Source organism: Agelaius phoeniceus, chromosome 6 (genome assembly GCF_051311805.1).
Source record: "Agelaius phoeniceus isolate bAgePho1 chromosome 6, bAgePho1.hap1, whole genome shotgun sequence".
Taxonomy (NCBI): Eukaryota; Metazoa; Chordata; class Aves; order Passeriformes; family Icteridae; genus Agelaius; species Agelaius phoeniceus.
Genome location: NC_135270.1, coordinates 62285500 through 62302185, shown reverse-complemented (window position 1 = coordinate 62302185; position 16686 = coordinate 62285500). Strand labels below are relative to the sequence as shown.

At 48.9% G+C, this 16686-nt stretch overlaps 1 protein-coding gene across 4 annotated transcripts in view; it reads right to left on the bottom strand.

Annotated features, from left to right (window-relative positions):
- The window catches only part of NIN (ninein), a 71620-nt gene that overhangs the window by 24489 nt on the left and 30445 nt on the right, over nucleotides 1-16686 (bottom strand). For 3 of the 4 annotated variants that reach the window (XM_077180880.1, XM_077180881.1, XM_077180882.1), the window contains exons 8-21: nucleotides 16294-16461; nucleotides 14373-14509; nucleotides 13202-13342; nucleotides 11708-11882; nucleotides 11055-11165; nucleotides 10189-10278; nucleotides 8390-8543; nucleotides 7941-8062; nucleotides 7165-7691; nucleotides 4494-6494; nucleotides 3188-3313; nucleotides 2325-2394; nucleotides 1474-1689; nucleotides 1054-1167 (exon numbers count right to left, since the gene is read on the bottom strand). In XM_077180880.1, coding sequence (XP_077036995.1) covers nucleotides 1054-1167; nucleotides 1474-1689; nucleotides 2325-2394; nucleotides 3188-3313; nucleotides 4494-6494; nucleotides 7165-7691; nucleotides 7941-8062; nucleotides 8390-8543; nucleotides 10189-10278; nucleotides 11055-11165; nucleotides 11708-11882; nucleotides 13202-13342; nucleotides 14373-14509; nucleotides 16294-16461 — 4152 coding nt within the window. The remainder of the gene's footprint in view (nucleotides 1-1053; nucleotides 1168-1473; nucleotides 1690-2324; nucleotides 2395-3187; nucleotides 3314-4493; nucleotides 6495-7164; nucleotides 7692-7940; nucleotides 8063-8389; nucleotides 8544-10188; nucleotides 10279-11054; nucleotides 11166-11707; nucleotides 11883-13201; nucleotides 13343-14372; nucleotides 14510-16293; nucleotides 16462-16686) is intronic. The other variant, XM_077180883.1, reaches the window with a different exon arrangement.

The following is a 16686-nucleotide window of genomic DNA, read 5'->3' as shown; positions in this document are numbered from 1 at the left end:
CTTTAAAGGCCATAAGCAGGGGCACCTTCCACAATCCCAGGTTGCTCCAAGGTGTCCTTGGACACTTCCAGGCCCTCCCCACCCTCACAGGGAAGGATTTTTCCATAATATCCCATAGAAATCACCAAACACAGAGAGGGAAAACCTCTGCACTGCCGAGTTCCAATCCTTGTCCCAAGTGCCCCAGTGCTTTATCCCTGCCTTTCCTCATTCCACCTCTGTAATTACACTCCAGCCACAATCCCCTCCTTTCTCAATAGGCCTCAGCTGCTTTTGCTTTTTAAGGCCATTATCTACCCTGAGCACTGAGTGTTTTACACTGTGCAGAAAATGACTTTGTGGAGCCCTAATCAGGGAACTGCCTCATTTGAAGCCCTCATTATCTGTGTTTATTAGCATACATTTACAGCCAATTGAACTGTGCTTGTACAGGAGATAACTGAGCTCTCCAGGAAATTATCCTCAGACCTTGTGAGACTCCCAGATCTCCCAAATCTCCTGTTTAGCAACAGGAATTCTCCCTGACAGGACATGCTGGAAGAGCTCACTCCTTAAATGGAGCTAAAATGGGTTATATCTCCAGTTAAACCAGGGAAATGTCCTCCTGTGGATCCCATTTTCCCTATCTATCCCTTAATTACAGCTTTAAATCTCTATCTTGACCAAAGCTTCTCTTTGTAGATCCACTACTCCCAAAATCTTTTGGCAAAATCGAAGTGAACCCAACCTTATTTGAAGAATTGTGTGTTGCACCTGGAAACTCTTTCAAGAGGAGATACATTCCCTTACTTTTATAGCTTTTCTTTGAAGAAATCAACTATTTCCACCTCTTAATTTTCATCCATTAAGAGATGGTGCAAATTAATCTGAATGCACTCAAACAGAATCCCAGGAGGGTTTGGGTTGGAAGGGACCTTTAAAGGTCATCAAGCTCCAACCTCTCTGGAATAAACAGACACACCTGCCACTGTCCCAGGCTGCTCCAAGGTGTCCTTGGACACTTCCAGGGATCCAGGAACAGCCACAGCTCCTCTGGGCAAGAGGATGCCATACCTGTTTTGTCTTCTCCAGCTCCTGCTTGAGGATGTGGTTCTCCTGCTCCAGTAGATGAGCTTGGACCTTCATTTTTGACAAATCCATCTCCAAAGATGACACCATATTTGAGGACTGCAAAAAAAAAAAAAAAATGAAAGGCTCAGATTTCAATTTAGGAGACTGACAGAGCAAAGTTGAGCTGAGGATGCTGCAGCCACTGGATAGAGCTGAGATGGCACTGGATGAACAACGTGGAAAATGCAGGGAAACATTTGGCATCACCAAGCTGTGTTTTCAAGACACACCTGCACATTTTTCCCTCCTGGCTTTTGGCTGCTGCTGTGTTTAGGGCAGCACTTAGCAAAGCTCAGCTTTGAAATCCCATCCCAGGACAGGGATGCCAGTTCCAAAGCCCATGAAGCCTATGAAATGCTGTACCTCGATTTTGGAGCTCTCCAGCTCCTCTTTCAGCAGCAGCCTCTCCTTTTCCCATTCTTCCAGGGTACACTTCCCCTCTTCCCTTTCCTTCTGCTTGAGCACCCGTGCCAGCTGTTGATTGAGATCCTGCACATCTGCTTGGCTTTTGGAGTTCCTCTGGCTGAGTTCTGTATTTTCAGAGTCCAGCTGTTGGTTCCTGGTCTTCAGATCAGCCACCTGAGTGGGGACAGCAGTGATTTTACACCAGGAATGAGATTTTGGGAATTTCCTTTCTCTTAAGGTAATTAAAGATCTGACAAGTCTCACTCTGACAGTGACTCCAAACAAATAATTTGTCATAATTGGCCTTAATTAGAGACCAGTCATATCAGTCACCCAACGCTCTGCCACCCTGGTGTGGATTTTGAGGGTTATCCTGATTATTCTGAGCAAGTATTTTCCTGAGCAATACCAGGATGGCATGATGTTAAAGGTAATTAATCCTTTTATTTCATCCATTATAACAAGCCACCCCTAAAATAAAAGTAGCAGCCACATGGATACAGCTGGCAGAACCCCTAGACCAGGCCAGATGGGAAATGAGTAAAGGTTGAATCACAATCTCTATTTCCCATGGGCTACTGCAGAGAATGGCACAAAAACTATAAAACAAAAGATGTAAACTTTGCTTTTCTACAAAAACACTTTCCAAGTTGACTGTGGAAAGTGCTCTCAAGCCTGTGAGCTGGACAATTACTGCTTTTGTGTTATGAGCAGGTCAAGCAAGCCTCAAATCAATTGCCCAAAGAGGCAATAAAACAGTAATCAAAATATTTAAATTTATAAAGTGCTTGTTTCCTGCTGCCACACACCTGCTTTTTCAGGTTGTCCACCATCTTCTGCACAGCCACTTTCTCCTTCCTCACAGCCTCTATCTTCTGCCTGTGGAGAAATGAAAGCTCATTAACACTAAAATCAATTATCAATATACACAGCTGCAAGATTGCACAGGAGGACATCACCTCAAGTTGTGCCAGGGGAGGTTTGGATTGGGTATTAGGAAAGATTTCCTCACTGCCCAGGGCAGTGGTGGAGTCCCCATCCCTGGAGGGATTGAAAATCCCTGTGGCATTTGGGGACACAGGTCAGTGGTGGCCTTGGCAGGGCTGGGTTATGGTTGGACTTGATGATCTTGGAGGTCTTTTCCAACCTTAATGATTCCAAAAATGAGCTGGTTTTTTAAACACCACCAGAAATGGTGATTGTGGATACTTATTTGTTTATTGCTCAGCATCCCTGTTCTGCATCAGCTGGGCCAGTGCTCAGCCTCTCAAGGTGCCCCAAGTGGGTCTTTCCTAGAGGGGAAGAATAATCCCAGGATCAGGGATGGTTCTGCACTTGCCAAAGACCCAACCACTGGAATAATCTGCCAGAGGAGCCTCTCCCTGCCTTTGCTGAAGCACAAAGAATTGCATCAGGTCAGCTCCTACATGCTCTGTGTGTGTTACTGGGTCACCCCAATGCCTACAGCTAAACCTCTGCTGCCTCTGGGGATGGGCAGGACCAGCTGGGGCAGGGAAAAGGATGAGGAATAACTCCATGAAATAGCCCCAGTTTGGATCTGTACAGCGCCTGAAACACGAGGGAGCTTGGAGAGAAGGGATGAACCCATTGCGGCTGAGCCACAACAACAGCCTGAAGGCATCCCAGGGTGCATTCCCCACGGAATTCTCACCTCATTTCTTCCCTGGATCCATTCAGCTCCCTCAGTTTCAGGCTGGAAGCGCTCCCTTCCTCATTTAATAAAGTGACCTCGTTTTTCAGGACGGCGTTTTCCTCGCGGAGCTTCTCGGCCTCGCACCTGTGGCACAGACAGGAGACAAGTGAGAACAGCTCCTGTGGCACAGCTGGAAAGGAAAGAAGTCCCACAAGTCAGAGCTACCTGTAATGCTTCAAAACCAAAGCTACAACTGCCTTGTTTTATGTATAAATGGTGTATTTATATTTTACATGAATTCAGCAGGAGCGCTCCCCAGTTTGTTCAAAAAACCCCAAAATTTTACAACAAACTTTAAAAAAAAAAACAAACCCTGGGCTTTTGGGGCATGTTTTTAAGCAGCTCAAGTGAGTTAAAATCTAAAGTTTCACACTATATTCTACATATCTTTCAGTCCTTAAGCTAGAAATAACAACTGAACACCACAATGTGCAGATTGCCAGGAGAGTGAGCTGTTTCCCCAACAGGAATTCAGAATTCTGGGAGCAGCACGGTTGGAAAAAGCCTTTTCTGTCCTCAGGAGACTGCACAGAAATAACTTAGCCATGGTGGGACACCTGAAAGAACAATTTCCTGCAGGAAGCTGGTGCTGAACAACAATTAAACCACTTGTAACCACTTTATCCATTAAAAGAAAAAAATCCTTGCTGGAATACAGCAGTTAAAAACAAGTAGGTAAAACCTATGATGAGTATAATATAATGAATAAATGTTTTATAACTGTATTTGCCATATCCCACTCCTGAGGGGTTCCTAACTGGGAAAAAAAAGTCCCTATAATTTTCTAATATTAACTTAAATACTGAGAAAAAAAGAAGCACTTTTAGCATTTCAAATGACCATAATCCTACGGCATTCACTGAAACACTGAGGCAAAACAGGAGCAATTTTAGCCTTGTGAGCAACATTCAGCTCTAGAAGGGAACAAACTGAGTGAAGTGAAGATTAGTAAAAGCTACAAAGCACTCTGGAGGTGTTACCATGGATTTTGGACACGGGAATACAATGGGTTTGTGCTGGAGGACGAGCTACACACGGTGACGGTGACATCCACACACAGGACAGCTGGCAGGTGCTCCAGGCACAGAGAGGAGTAAGTCACACACAGTTACTGATTCCAGTGCTCTTTGTTATCCATGACTAGAGGAGTTAGAGGAGTCCATGGCAGTGTCTGCTACTCAGAGTTAAGCCAGAGTTAATCTAGGGTGGTTAAAGGAGCAGCCAGGGCAGCGCTGGGTTAGTGGCTAACGCCGCGTTACGTTACCTCAGCAGGTCAACCTTCTGCTGCAGCTCAGTGCACGTGCTCTGCAAGCCCTGGGTCGCTGCCCTCCTCTCCTCTGGGGGACCCAGAGCTCCCTCCTTCACCTGGGGGCTGGGATCCCTCATTCCTGCTTTTCCCACTTGTGTCACGGTGCTGTCACTTGGGGGGTTCTTGTCCTGCTGGCCCGAGACTGCGGTGGGATGTTCTTCCAGCTTCCCACCTCTCGTGTCCCCAGGCACATCCGAGTTGCCCTGAGCATCTTGTTCTTGGACATCCTCCAGTTCTTGAATATCTTCCAATTCTTGAATATCTTCCAATCCTTTACCTTGCACGAAGAATTTGGTGTTCTCATCTTCAAACTTGACGCTTTCCACCTCACTTTCTCTTTGTTCACAGCAAAGCCTCCTCAGCCTGCGCAGGTTGTCTTCCAGCACTCCATTTTTTTCAATTAACTGCATCACTTCAGCCTTCAGATCCTCATTTTCTACCTGAATTTCTTCTTGCAGGGACAGAAGTTCAGCCTGTGCCATGGATCTCTCTTCCAGCTCCTCCATCCTTTTCCACAGCTGAGCTATTACACTCTTCAGGTCACCATTTGCTGTCCCAGGAGTGTGATCCAGCAGGAGAGAGTCTTCACTCAGTTCTTCAGCCCTCTCCAGCTCCACCTGCACCTTCAAAGCATCAGAAACAAACCCTTTATTTTTGGGAGCTATTCTGTGATTTAGCAGATGAACCTTCTGCTGTTTGACATTGTTGTGGAGCACTTTTGGCCTGGGAACTTTCTCCAGATCTCTCTTTTTTGACAGCAGAGGCACCCAAGAAAGGTTCTTGTCACCATCCAGAGCCGCCTGACATCCCTGGATCCAACACTCCTGTGCCTCAGCGTGGCCACCAGCTCTGGCTTTCACACATCCCTCCTCCAGATCCCAATCCACCTCCAACATTTCTTCCAGGTCTGTAGCATCAGCCTCCAGAGGTGGAAGGACACTGAAATCTGCTCCCAGGGCCACATCTTGACAATCACTGGGCAACCCTTCAAAGCTGGGCTCCATTTCCTCTGCTTCTGAGGCAGACTGGGAGCAGCTGGGGCTGGGAGGCTGCAGCTCCTGCTCTGCCGCTCGCAGGCGGTGCTGCAGCCTCAGGATCTGGGCAGCCATCCTGACGTTCTCCTTCACTGCCTGCTCGTGCACCTTCTGCAGGTTCTGGAGAACATCCCCATCGTCCCCCAGAGCAGCTGCACCAGGAAGAGCCGCGATCTGGCTCTTGGCTTTTGCATACTCACTCTCCAGGGCCCTGTAATGGCTCTGCAGGGCAGAGAAACTCCGCGTTTCCCACTGCAGTTTCTGGATTTTCCCTCGTAGGTCTGAGACTTCCAAACCCATCTCAGCCTTTTCTGTCTCTGCTCTCTCACAAATGTCTCTGTTTAAACTCTCCAGAGCGAGAAGTCTGGAATTGAGCTCTTCTTTCTCTCGCTTGTACTCACTGTCCAGTCTCTCCAGCTTCTCCCTAACCAGTTTTCCATTTTGCTCCACTGTGGATATTTGTTCCTCTTTCTCCTTTAGCTCTTTCTCATGGTCATTTTGGAGCTGGTTTATCTTCTCCATCATCTTTTCCTCTTGCTCCTGGGCAGCATTCCTCAGCTCTCTCAGCTCCTTCTCCAGCTGCTCCCTCTCACACACCAGCTTGTTCACTTCCTCCTTGAAACGTTTCTCCAGGAGATCCTTCTCCTGGCTCAGGGCAGAACAAAATGCCTTCTCACTCGCCAAGCTTTCCTTCAGCTGCTCGTGGGCTTCAGCAGCCTCCTGAGCAATTTCATCCCTTTCAAACTCCCACTGGGATTTCTCCTCTCTCTGCTGCTCAGCAAGGTCCTGCAGCTCTCTCTGGTAACGTCCTTCCAGGCTCTGCAGGGTTTCTTCATATTTATTCACAAGGGTCTGTGTGTCCACAGAAAACTGAGTTTGTGCATGAGATGCTCTTCTGTTATAGTCACTTGCCATTTTTTTCCTAGACATGGTTAACATAAGATATTACTAAACTACCTCAGAGATTAAACTGGCTTTTTTAGGCTGAATAAAACAAGTAGGAAATTTACTTTTTTTTTTTTTTTTTAATCCACTGACTATTGGATGGGTGTTTCTGGGAGCTGGAAGTTAAATTCGAGGCAATTTGGTGAAACTCCAAAAAGAAAAGCTGCCTTGGAAAAGTGCAACAACTCATGAAATGTCCTCAGAAAAGGTTTCATGTGCAATTTGTGCCCTTCAGTTCCTGTGCTCAGATTTTGGGGGGGCAAATGCTCTCACCCCCCTCACCCCAGGGTGGCCTCAGTTTCTTTTGACACTCCATATTGGCTACAAAAGCACTTCCCTGCCACCCCTTTCCCTCTTCAGCAAAGAACTCTGAAAACCCAGAGCTTGCTGAGTTTTAAAGGGATTTGTGGAGCACAGGGATCCTGAACAGAGCTCGAGTTAATCACTCCTGGTTATGCATTAACACAATCGCTGCCTCTGGGTGAGCTAAAAACGAACCTCAAGATCTGCTTGAGAAAGGTCAGAAGAGGAAAAAAACACCCCTGGAGAGCAGCCCAGAGCTGTGGGACAGTCAGGACACTGGAGTTGCCCAGCAGGGAGGTGTTTCAGCAGGCTCCAGCGCTGTCCCCACCAGGGCTGACACTCACCTTTCCTCCTCCAGCTCCTGCCGGTGCTTCCTCAGCAGCTCCTGCTGGAGCTCCTCCTTCTCCAGGGCGTGCAGCTCCGCCAGCCTCTGCAGCTGCTCCTGGAAGCCCTGCTCCAGCTCCCCCTTCTCCTCCTGCAGGCTCTGCACCACAGCTCTCATCTTCTCTTCCACCCAGGCACTCTTCTGCATCAGCTCCTCCCGGTCCTGCCTGGACTTCTCCTTCAGCTGCTCCACTCTGGCCCTGACATCATCTTCATGCTCCTGCCTCAGCACTTCCTGCAGATTGGCTTTCTCCTCATCAAAATGCAGCTGTAATTTGTTTTTCTCCTCGTTGTGTTTGCAGTTGAGCTTCTCCTGCTGCTCTCTGAGTGCTGCTGCCTCTCCCTGCAGCTCTGCTATTTGATTTTTGAGGCCAGTGATCTCCTTTTCCATGGCATTCATCTCCTCAGCACACTTCTGCCTCAGATCCTCTTGCTCCTTTTCCCAGTGGGCTTTTGTCTCATCCAGCTGCTTTTCATAATGGCTCACCTGCAGGAGGGAAAATGGGATGGGTTTGTTCATTTTCCACTGAAAATTCTACAGGGATGTTTTCATCAGTATTTCCATCTAGTTTTGTACATTCACTCTACTGATATTTAGATTTACACTCCAGCATCCCATATTAATTTCCCTGGAAAGAATAATCAGTGCTCAGCTTTATTTCTTCCTGGGATCATAGAATCCCAAATTGGTTTGGGTGGGAAGGGACCTGCAGGACCATCTCATTCCAACACTTACTGTGTCTTCAAGCTCCTGTTTGAGGTGATGCAGGTCCCTGTGGTGCTGCTCCTTCATCTGCTCAATGGCCATTTCTGCCTCTATGCTCATATTTAATGGGTTGCAGTCTTCTGAACCGAGCCCTTCAGAAAAAATAATCAAGTAATAATTTATATAACTATAAAAACATGAATTGTACAATACATAAATATATATAATTCTCAACAGAATGACTTCCTCAATTCAAATTTGTTTGGCAGCTCTCAAACTCCCATCACAAACACAGCCAAGGAACTGCAAACTTCAATTTCAGCTTTAAATTTGGTTCAGCAGTCCCAGTCCAGATTAACACTAAACACCAAATTAGACTTGGTGACCAATTCTCACAGGGAAGCTTTTCTCAGAATGACCTCTAAGATGTTACAAACACCTGCAGCCCAGATCCCAGTGCCACAGGAGGGATATTTCACCTTGGTCAGGCTCAATCCCACTGGTGCCATGGCTCTTCATGTCAATGTCAAACTCCTCTGACAAGGAATTTCTCAGGGCAGGCCTGAGCACTTTGCCCTGGGCACGGAACTCCTGCAGCTCTGAGTGCAGCTCATCAATCTGGTCCTGCAGCTCCTGAGAGGGAGGAAAACAAAAAAAGCTGAGTGAAAAGGAGCCAAGGCTGCTGAGCACCCACCCAGTCCCACCACAGGACGTTTGGGTGGGAATTACAGCAGAGTAAAAATACTCTGTAAGAATACTAAGAATAGAAAAGTATTCTATTCTTAATAGAATAAGGCTATGTGTCGATAAACACAGAGCCACAGCCAAAAAGGGGGGAATGGCTTCCCACTGCCAGGGGGCAGGGCTGGATGGGAGATTGGGAAGGAATTCCTGACTCTGAGGGTGGGGAGGGGCTGGGATGGAATTCTCAGAGCAGCTGTGGCTGCCCCTGGATCCCTGGAATGTCCCAGGCCAGGCTGGACAGGGCTTGGAGCAGCCTGGGATGGTGGAAGGTGTCCCTGCCCATGGCCAGAGGTGGAACAAGATGGTTTTTAGGGTCCCTTCCAACCTGCACCATTCTGGGATTCTCTGATGATTCTACAAGCCCAAACTCTCAAAGGTGAAGGTGTAACAGGAGCTGCAGGAGCTTTCCCTTTATTCCTTCTTCCTGTGACCTTTTATTAAAAAGCAGCTTTAGTAACATTTCCAAACAGTTGGGAAATGCCTCCTCAAACACCAGCTACTTGAAAAAAAATCAAATCAGAAGCAAAAGATCAAATTAGGAAGGAGATCCCCTCATTACTGAATTTACCATCTGGTCCTTCCTCCTGCCTGCCAGAGGAACATCCCGAGGGTTTGTGCCAAGGGCTGTGCACTGCACTCCAGGAACAGCAGTTATTGAGGAAAACAACTCCCTGAATGTGCAAACACACAATCCTGCAGCTCTGAAAGGCCCAGGAAGTGAACCTTGAGTACTGACTTCTTTCTGCCATCCTCAAAAAGAGAAAAATCAGCTGCGTATTGAGAAGAACCGATTCAACTCCTATTTCTACTCAATCTTTGCTTTTAAACTGCAGCTTCCTAAGAGAGCTGCTGTGCTGCTTTCCAATCCAACAGCAAAGGCAGCCCTTTATTGAATGGAAAGGACCCTGCAGAACAGATCACAGAATTACAGAATTATTTGGGTTGGAAGGGATTCCAAAGCTCATCCCATTCCACCCCTGCCATGGGCAGGGACACCTCCCACTGTCCCAGGGTGCTCCAAGCCCCATCCAACCCAGCCTTGGACACTGCCAGGGATCCAGGGACAGCCACAGCTGCTCTGGGCAACAGATGAGCTGGTTCCTCTGCAGATATCAGAAAGCAGATGTGTAAACAGAAAACCTGCAAGCTCACCTTAAAGTCTTTTAAGTACACAAGATGGACGAGAAAGCAAACTTTCTGTTCTCAGGTTTATTTTTAAAAAAATATTCCTGGTCTGACAACCAGCAAAATGTGGATGTTTTTTATTTCTCCTCAAAGTTCCTGCAACTCTGAATTCACAGGGCCCCATGGACCCTGGGGGCACCTCACCCTCTCAGCTCAGCCAGTGGGAAGAGATTTCCAACCTGCCTCGTGCTGCTGCTTGCAGTGAGGATGTGGCACTTGGGGACGTGCTCAGGGCAGGGCTTGGCAGTGCTGGGGGAATGCCTGGACTCCACCTGAGAGGGATTTTCCAGCCTAAATGGTTCTGTGATGTTGCTGGTGGACACAGGAGCCAGGCCTCAGCTGCACTTACCCTGCACTGCTGCTCGTACTCGCTCCTCATCTGGGCCAGCCTCTCCTCCTGCAGGAAAAACTCTGCACTGGTGGGATCCAGGTCACCAAACTGGAACACAGGAGTGGAACACCCAGTTATCCACCCACCCACCCTGCAGCCCTGCTCAGGACAGCATGGATGCCATCCCAAGCAGTTCTGCAGCCTGCACTCCACTCTCTCTCCACTCTGGGTTTTTATTTTAAATAAACAAAGTCCACTTTCCTCCTAGCAGGGAATGAGTAACTTCCCCAAAAAACCTGTCTGCCATCTAGCACAGCTCTCATGCTCATTCTGATTCCAGATCACAGCTTTCTACCTTAGCATATGCACGTCTCAGTGTGGTAAATAATCCCAAGCTTTCAAGAAGGCTGGAAATCCCAATATATGAACCTTAGGCTATGGCTGCACAAACTTAAATAACTTTGGAGAAGCTGATATTCTGAAAGTTTAATGTAATACAGCCATGAACAGCTGTTCAACCTCGATTTTCACCTAATTCCAGCAGTGATGCCATGTAAAACCTCACTGCTCCTGGAAAGGACCTGTAAGTTGGGCCCATCCAAAACTCTGTGCTGGGAAAAAAAAAAAAAAAAATCCCTGCAGATCTTCAGGATGATTGCTTCATTTTAAGGCTCCATGGTTTAATTGGAATAAAATTACAGCCAAGGTGGAATATCTGTATTTTCCTTAGCTGGGAGGAAGCCCATGTCACCAAGGCAGGCTGTGCCTGGATAATCTGGATAGAGACCCCCAAAGCCTCTGGCTATCAGCTGAACTGGCAGCTGCAATGTAGCAACTTAAAAATGATTTAATTCTGAAACCCCACTGGGAAGAGGGGGATTTACCTTCTCAGCCAGGACATTTTCCAAGTTCCTCTGCAGTTTGCTTGCCAGACTTTCACACTCAGCCAGTTTCTCTCCTGTTTCCAAGAGCTCGTTTTCCAGGCGGCTGTTTTCCTGCAGCAAACAAAAAACCCCACAGCAGATCAGCACTTGGAGGAGGAAAAAAACAGCATAATAAGGGTAACTCCTAATCCAGCATGACACTATTCCAAGCTTCAGGTGATGACAGGAATTAGGAATTATTTTCATCCACACACAACCCACTCCTGCCACAGCAAGTGTGAACACTGGACTTTTGAGAAATTATCAAAAGGCTTAACAGCAAGTTTGCTTTGCATGGTTTGGTTGTTTTTAAAAGAGGATTTTAAACTCGATCAAGATGTTTTATCTCCTGGCATGACAGCTCACCTGAGAGCTGTGCACACACACACACTCTGCACGTGATGGCAGCAGAGATTTGACATCTCTGGAGGTTAGGAATCCATGGAACAACCCATCAAACACCAATTCTCATGGACATGGCCCTACCTTACTGCTTCAATGACTTTTTGGCCAGCTAAACATAGCCCACAGCTCATCCCTTCAGGAGTCATTCCCCCTGTGCCAGGGCACTCCTGATTTTGGGGGAAATCCTGGCTGTGCTCAGTCCCTGTTACCTTCAGGGCCAGGCCCAGGCGGTCCCGGGTGTAATTCTCATCCGTTTTCAGCTTTTCAATCTCCTGCTCCAGCTCCAGCCTCTGTTTGTTGGCCTGCTGCAGGATCTGCTCCCGCTCCCTGCGCAGCTCGTTCTTCAGAGCAGAGATTCTCTCCTTGTACTCCTCATCCAGCTTCCTGCCAGGGGAACAGGAGCCTGTTAGAGCAAGTGTGGAAAGCCAGGGAATGTTTCTCTGTCTGCTCTGGGGTGCCCTGACCCCCAGGGGAGCACTGACTTTGACCCTCATTCATGGAGAAAGTTTCCCAGACTTCAAGATAGACTGGAACCCACAAAAGTGTGAAATAGATTATAGAGAGCAGTGTGGGTGTGTCACTGGGTGAGAAATTGAGGTTTTAGGGTTTTTAGTGTGTTGTGGATGGAAACAAGATGGAGGGCACAGGGTGTCATCCTGGGTTTCTTCTTCATGCTTCTTCTTCCTCCTTCTCCATGGGTTTGGGTGGCATTTTGTAACTGGGCAGAAAAGGCTGCATTGAGGGCTCTGTGGGATCAGTTATTGGGTTAAAAGGGGAAATAATCCAGGTGTCAGCTCTTAATTGGATGGTTTAGTCTCAAAAGACCTTGGAACAAGAGACTGTTGGCCATTTTGTGCCTTGCTGCTGAACTCACAGCAGTGAGACTGTTTTAGTGATAAGAAATAATAAACACCTGAGACTGAGCATGAACCACTGTCTCAAGTGCCTTCAATCCAGACCCAGAGAAACTCACAACTGGAACCCCCACAAGGAAGAGGGTGACAAATATTGCTGGGGGTGGAGCTGGGTGGTCACCAAGCCCCTGCCCAGGAGGGAGGGATGGATGGGTGGGTGGATGGGTGATGGATGGATGGGGGTGGATGGATGATGGGTGGGTGGGTGGGTGGATGGATGGATGGACGGGTGGATGGGTGGGTGGATGGAAGATGGGTGGATGGAAGATGGGTGGATGGTGGACGGATGATGGGTGGATGGATGGATGATGGGTGGATGGATGGATGATGGGTGGATGGATGGATGATGGGTGGATGGATGGATGATGGGTGGATGGATGGATGATGGGTGGATGGATGGATGATGGGTGGATGATAGGTGGATGGATGGAGGATGGGTGGATGGATGGATGATGGGTGGATGGATGGATGATGGGTGGATGGATGGATGATGGGTGGATGGATGATGGGTGGATGGATGATGGATGGGTGGATGATGGGTGGATGGGTGGATGGATGGATGATGGGTGGATGGATGATGGATGGATGATGGGTGGATGGGTGGATGATGGGTGGATGGGTGGATGATGGGTGGATGGGTGGATGGATGGATGATGGGTGGATGGATGGATGATGGGTGGATGGATGGATGATGGGTGGATGGATGGATGATGGGTGGATGGATGGATGATGGGTGGATGGATGATGGGTGGATGGATGATGGGTGGGTGGGTGCTGCAGCTGCCCCACCTGAGGTTGTACTCGTTGCGGCGCTCGATGGCCGCGTGGTGATCGTCCACCTCCGAGGCCATCAGGGATTTCAGCTTCTCTGCCTTCTCCAGGTCCGAGCGCAGCTTCTCCTTCTCCCTGGCCACCTGGTCAAACCTCTCCCTGGGCAGAGCAGAGCACAGCCAGCCTGCATTAGGTCAGCCCTCATTGCTTCCCCCCAAAAAGGGGATTTGAAACATCAGAGAAGCTTGGAAAGGTCTCCAAGGGTCTCATCAACTGCATTTAGTGACTGGATTTCAACCTCTACCCAAACACCTCTGGACATGTCTTGGTGTCCCCACAGATCCTGAGACCCTCAGCTGTGGTCCAGCCCCCAGATTCAAATCCTGAAATGGTTTGGGCTGGAAGGGACCTTCAAGACCCTCTTGTTCCAGCCTCTGCCATGGCAGGGACACCTCCCACTGTCCCAGGCTGCTCCAAGCCCTGTCCAACCTGACCTTGGGCACTGCCAGGGATCCAGGGGCTCCCCCACCCTCACATCAGGAATTCCCAGTTCCCAGTCTCCCATCCATCCCTGCCCTCTGGCACTGGGAGCCATTCCCTGGCTCCTGTCCCTCCATGCCTTGTCCCCAGTCCCTCTCCAGCTCTCCTGGAGCCCCTTCAGGCCCTGCCAGGGGCTCTGAGCTCTCCCTGGAGCCTTCTTTTTCAATACAGAACCATAAATACAGCGAGTCCAGCACAAAGTCAAACTGTGTGGACTTTCAAAGGAAAACCACTGGGATTTAGAGTGGTACAGATTTTGTACCTCACCTCCACATGGCAGAACCTCTGCAAAGCCCCAGATCAGTTTGGATCCAAGGCACTGATAAACTCCACCAGCCTCTGCCCTGAGCTGTGCATTCCTTGGCCATCAATGGCCACTGTGGACAGCAGTGCCCACTCCCAGACTGGGAACAGCCTGCTGCTTCCATTTTTAATTTTTAACCACATTTTTCTGCATCCCTTGGAGGTTTCAGTGTTTTTCCCAGGCAAAACAAGAACGCTGGAAATTTCTGAGCACTCCAACAGAGAACTGAGCCTTCCAGTGCCACCCCAGAGCCCCTGGGAGCACCAGCCCCCCTCAGCTGCTCCCTCAGCTCCTGCTTGGCCACCAGGGCAGGGAGCAGCACCTCCAGGCACCCCTGGGACTCACATCAAGTGCCTGATCTCTGTTTTGAAGCTGGCCAGGGCTGCCTGGTGCACCCCGTTCTTGGTGATGAGCAGCTCGTTCTCCAGCGCCAGCGTCAGCTCCGTCAGGTTCACCTTCCCATCCAAGCTGAAGTCCAGAGCCTGTGGAAACAACAAATCCTCTGAGTGGAATGAGCTTCCTGCAGGAGCCTGGAGACATTTCTGCAGGGATTGACAGGGCAGAACGAGCAGGCTCACAAGGGATCTTTGCTGGCTGATGAATCTGTCACAAACACCCCGAGGGCAACAAACCAGACATCTCTGCCACCTCCCTCCACAGAGCTGCTGCCAGCTGTGGAGATGGGAAATGTCCTGGTCGTGCTGCAAGACCAACAGGAAATTAAGCCCAGGACTGATGAATTGCACCAATTCTCTGCAGGATCTAATGAGACTGGACTCAGCTGCTGCGAGGGGGTGGCTGGGGATGCTCGTGGCAAACAAAACCAGTTCTTGCAACTGAGAGAACACAGGGGCAGCCCTGCAGGGGGGTCTGATGGGAGGATCCCACCTCCCAGAAAGCAAGATATCATCAGCAGCTGCTTGGGATTTTGTACAACGCCAGAATGGTTTGGCTGGAAGGGACATTAAAGGTCATCCAGTTCCACCCCCTGCCATGGGGTAGGATTCTATCCCCCTTCCACCATCCCAGGCTGCTCCAAGCCTTGAAGAAAGGCCTTTTCTTTCCTTGGAAGTGTTCCAAACCCACATGGATGTGGCACTTGGGGATGGGCTTTAGTGTTGAACAAGGGCTGAGCTGACAGCTGGACTTTTCCAACCTAAACCCTGCAGGAGCACAAAGCAAAAAGCACTTGTGGTGGGGCTGGGACACTGGAGAAACCACCCCAGGGACACCAGCACAAAGCAATTTTCCAGTGAAAAGCAACAAAGCGAAGGTGGACACCCAAACCTGGTGAAGGTGGTCCCACCTTCCCAACCAGTGCAAAGTGGTGAGTGGGTTTAAATCCTGAGCCATGGCACAGGTTATTCCAGCCTGGCTGCTCTCTAGCCACATGGATATTTAAAAGCCAGGAGAATCACACTCATCACTGCTGGAATCCAGTGATGGTCACATGAAATGATCTTCTGCCACCCACAGCTTCTGATGAGATGGACAGGGATGGATTTATTCAGGTATCTGATTTGATCCCCATCACCCTTTCACTCTCTCTAATGGAACACTGGGGACTGGGCAGGGTTTCAAGTGCTGTCCTCCACCTCAGCACAAGCAATAATTCAGGTCACCCCGGTGCTCAGAGGTTTGCAGGTGCAGCTATTCAGGGAGGAAAAGGAATTAAATTGCTTCCTAACAAATGTAGGTGACCTCTTCAAGCTATGCTGGAAATCACGGTGTATTTTTATCATTAAAAATGATAAAATGGGATGCACCATAAAGGAAATGATTGGAAATTTCCCAGAACTCTTGTTACTAGCACTGGGAATTTTTATAGAATTACAGAATGTGTTGGGTTGGAACAGATCTTAAAGATCACCCAGTTCCACCCCTTGCCATGTGCAGGGACACCTTCCACTATTTTTATCATTAAAAATGATAAAATGGGATGCACCATAAAGGAAATGATTGGAAATTTCCCAGAACTCTTGTTACTGGGAATTTTTACAGGATCATAGAATGGTTTGGGTTGGAACAGATCTTAAAGATCACCCAGTCCCACCCCCTGCCATGTGCAGGGACACCTTCCACTAGTCCAGGCTGCTCCAAGCCCTGTCCAACTTGGCCTTGAACACTTCCAGGGATGGAACAACCACAGCTTCTCTGTGGGAAGATTTAAAAGGGGAAAAAACCAGAGACTTTGGAAAGGAAAAAAAATAACAAAGGGATAAAAAAATCCACATAAAACCAGGGGTGAGATGCAGCTGGGGGTTACCTTGAGTATCTCCTGGCTGTTCTCTATGCCCTCCTGGTGCCAGCAGTCCAGGACCCCCTCCACACAGCCATAGCCCATGCCATCATCCAGGCTGGAGAAGAGGGAGAAGCCGATGGTGCTGGGCATGGCCGAGGGCGTGGTCGTGCGCCGGCCGCTCTCGTCGAAGGACTGTGAGAGAGGATGAGGATGAGACAGGGCAAAGGCAGTGCCCACAGGGCTTCACCAATGGAATTTGCCCTAGCACTGCTCCAGAGATTAAGGATTAAGCTCTGGTTTTCCTCACGGCCAAGCAAAACCCGGCAGGAGCGTCGCTGCTGACCTCAAGCAGGCGCTCAGGATTTAAAACAAATCCCAGGAGGAGCAGTGTTCCAGAGCTGCCCTCATTGCTCCAGA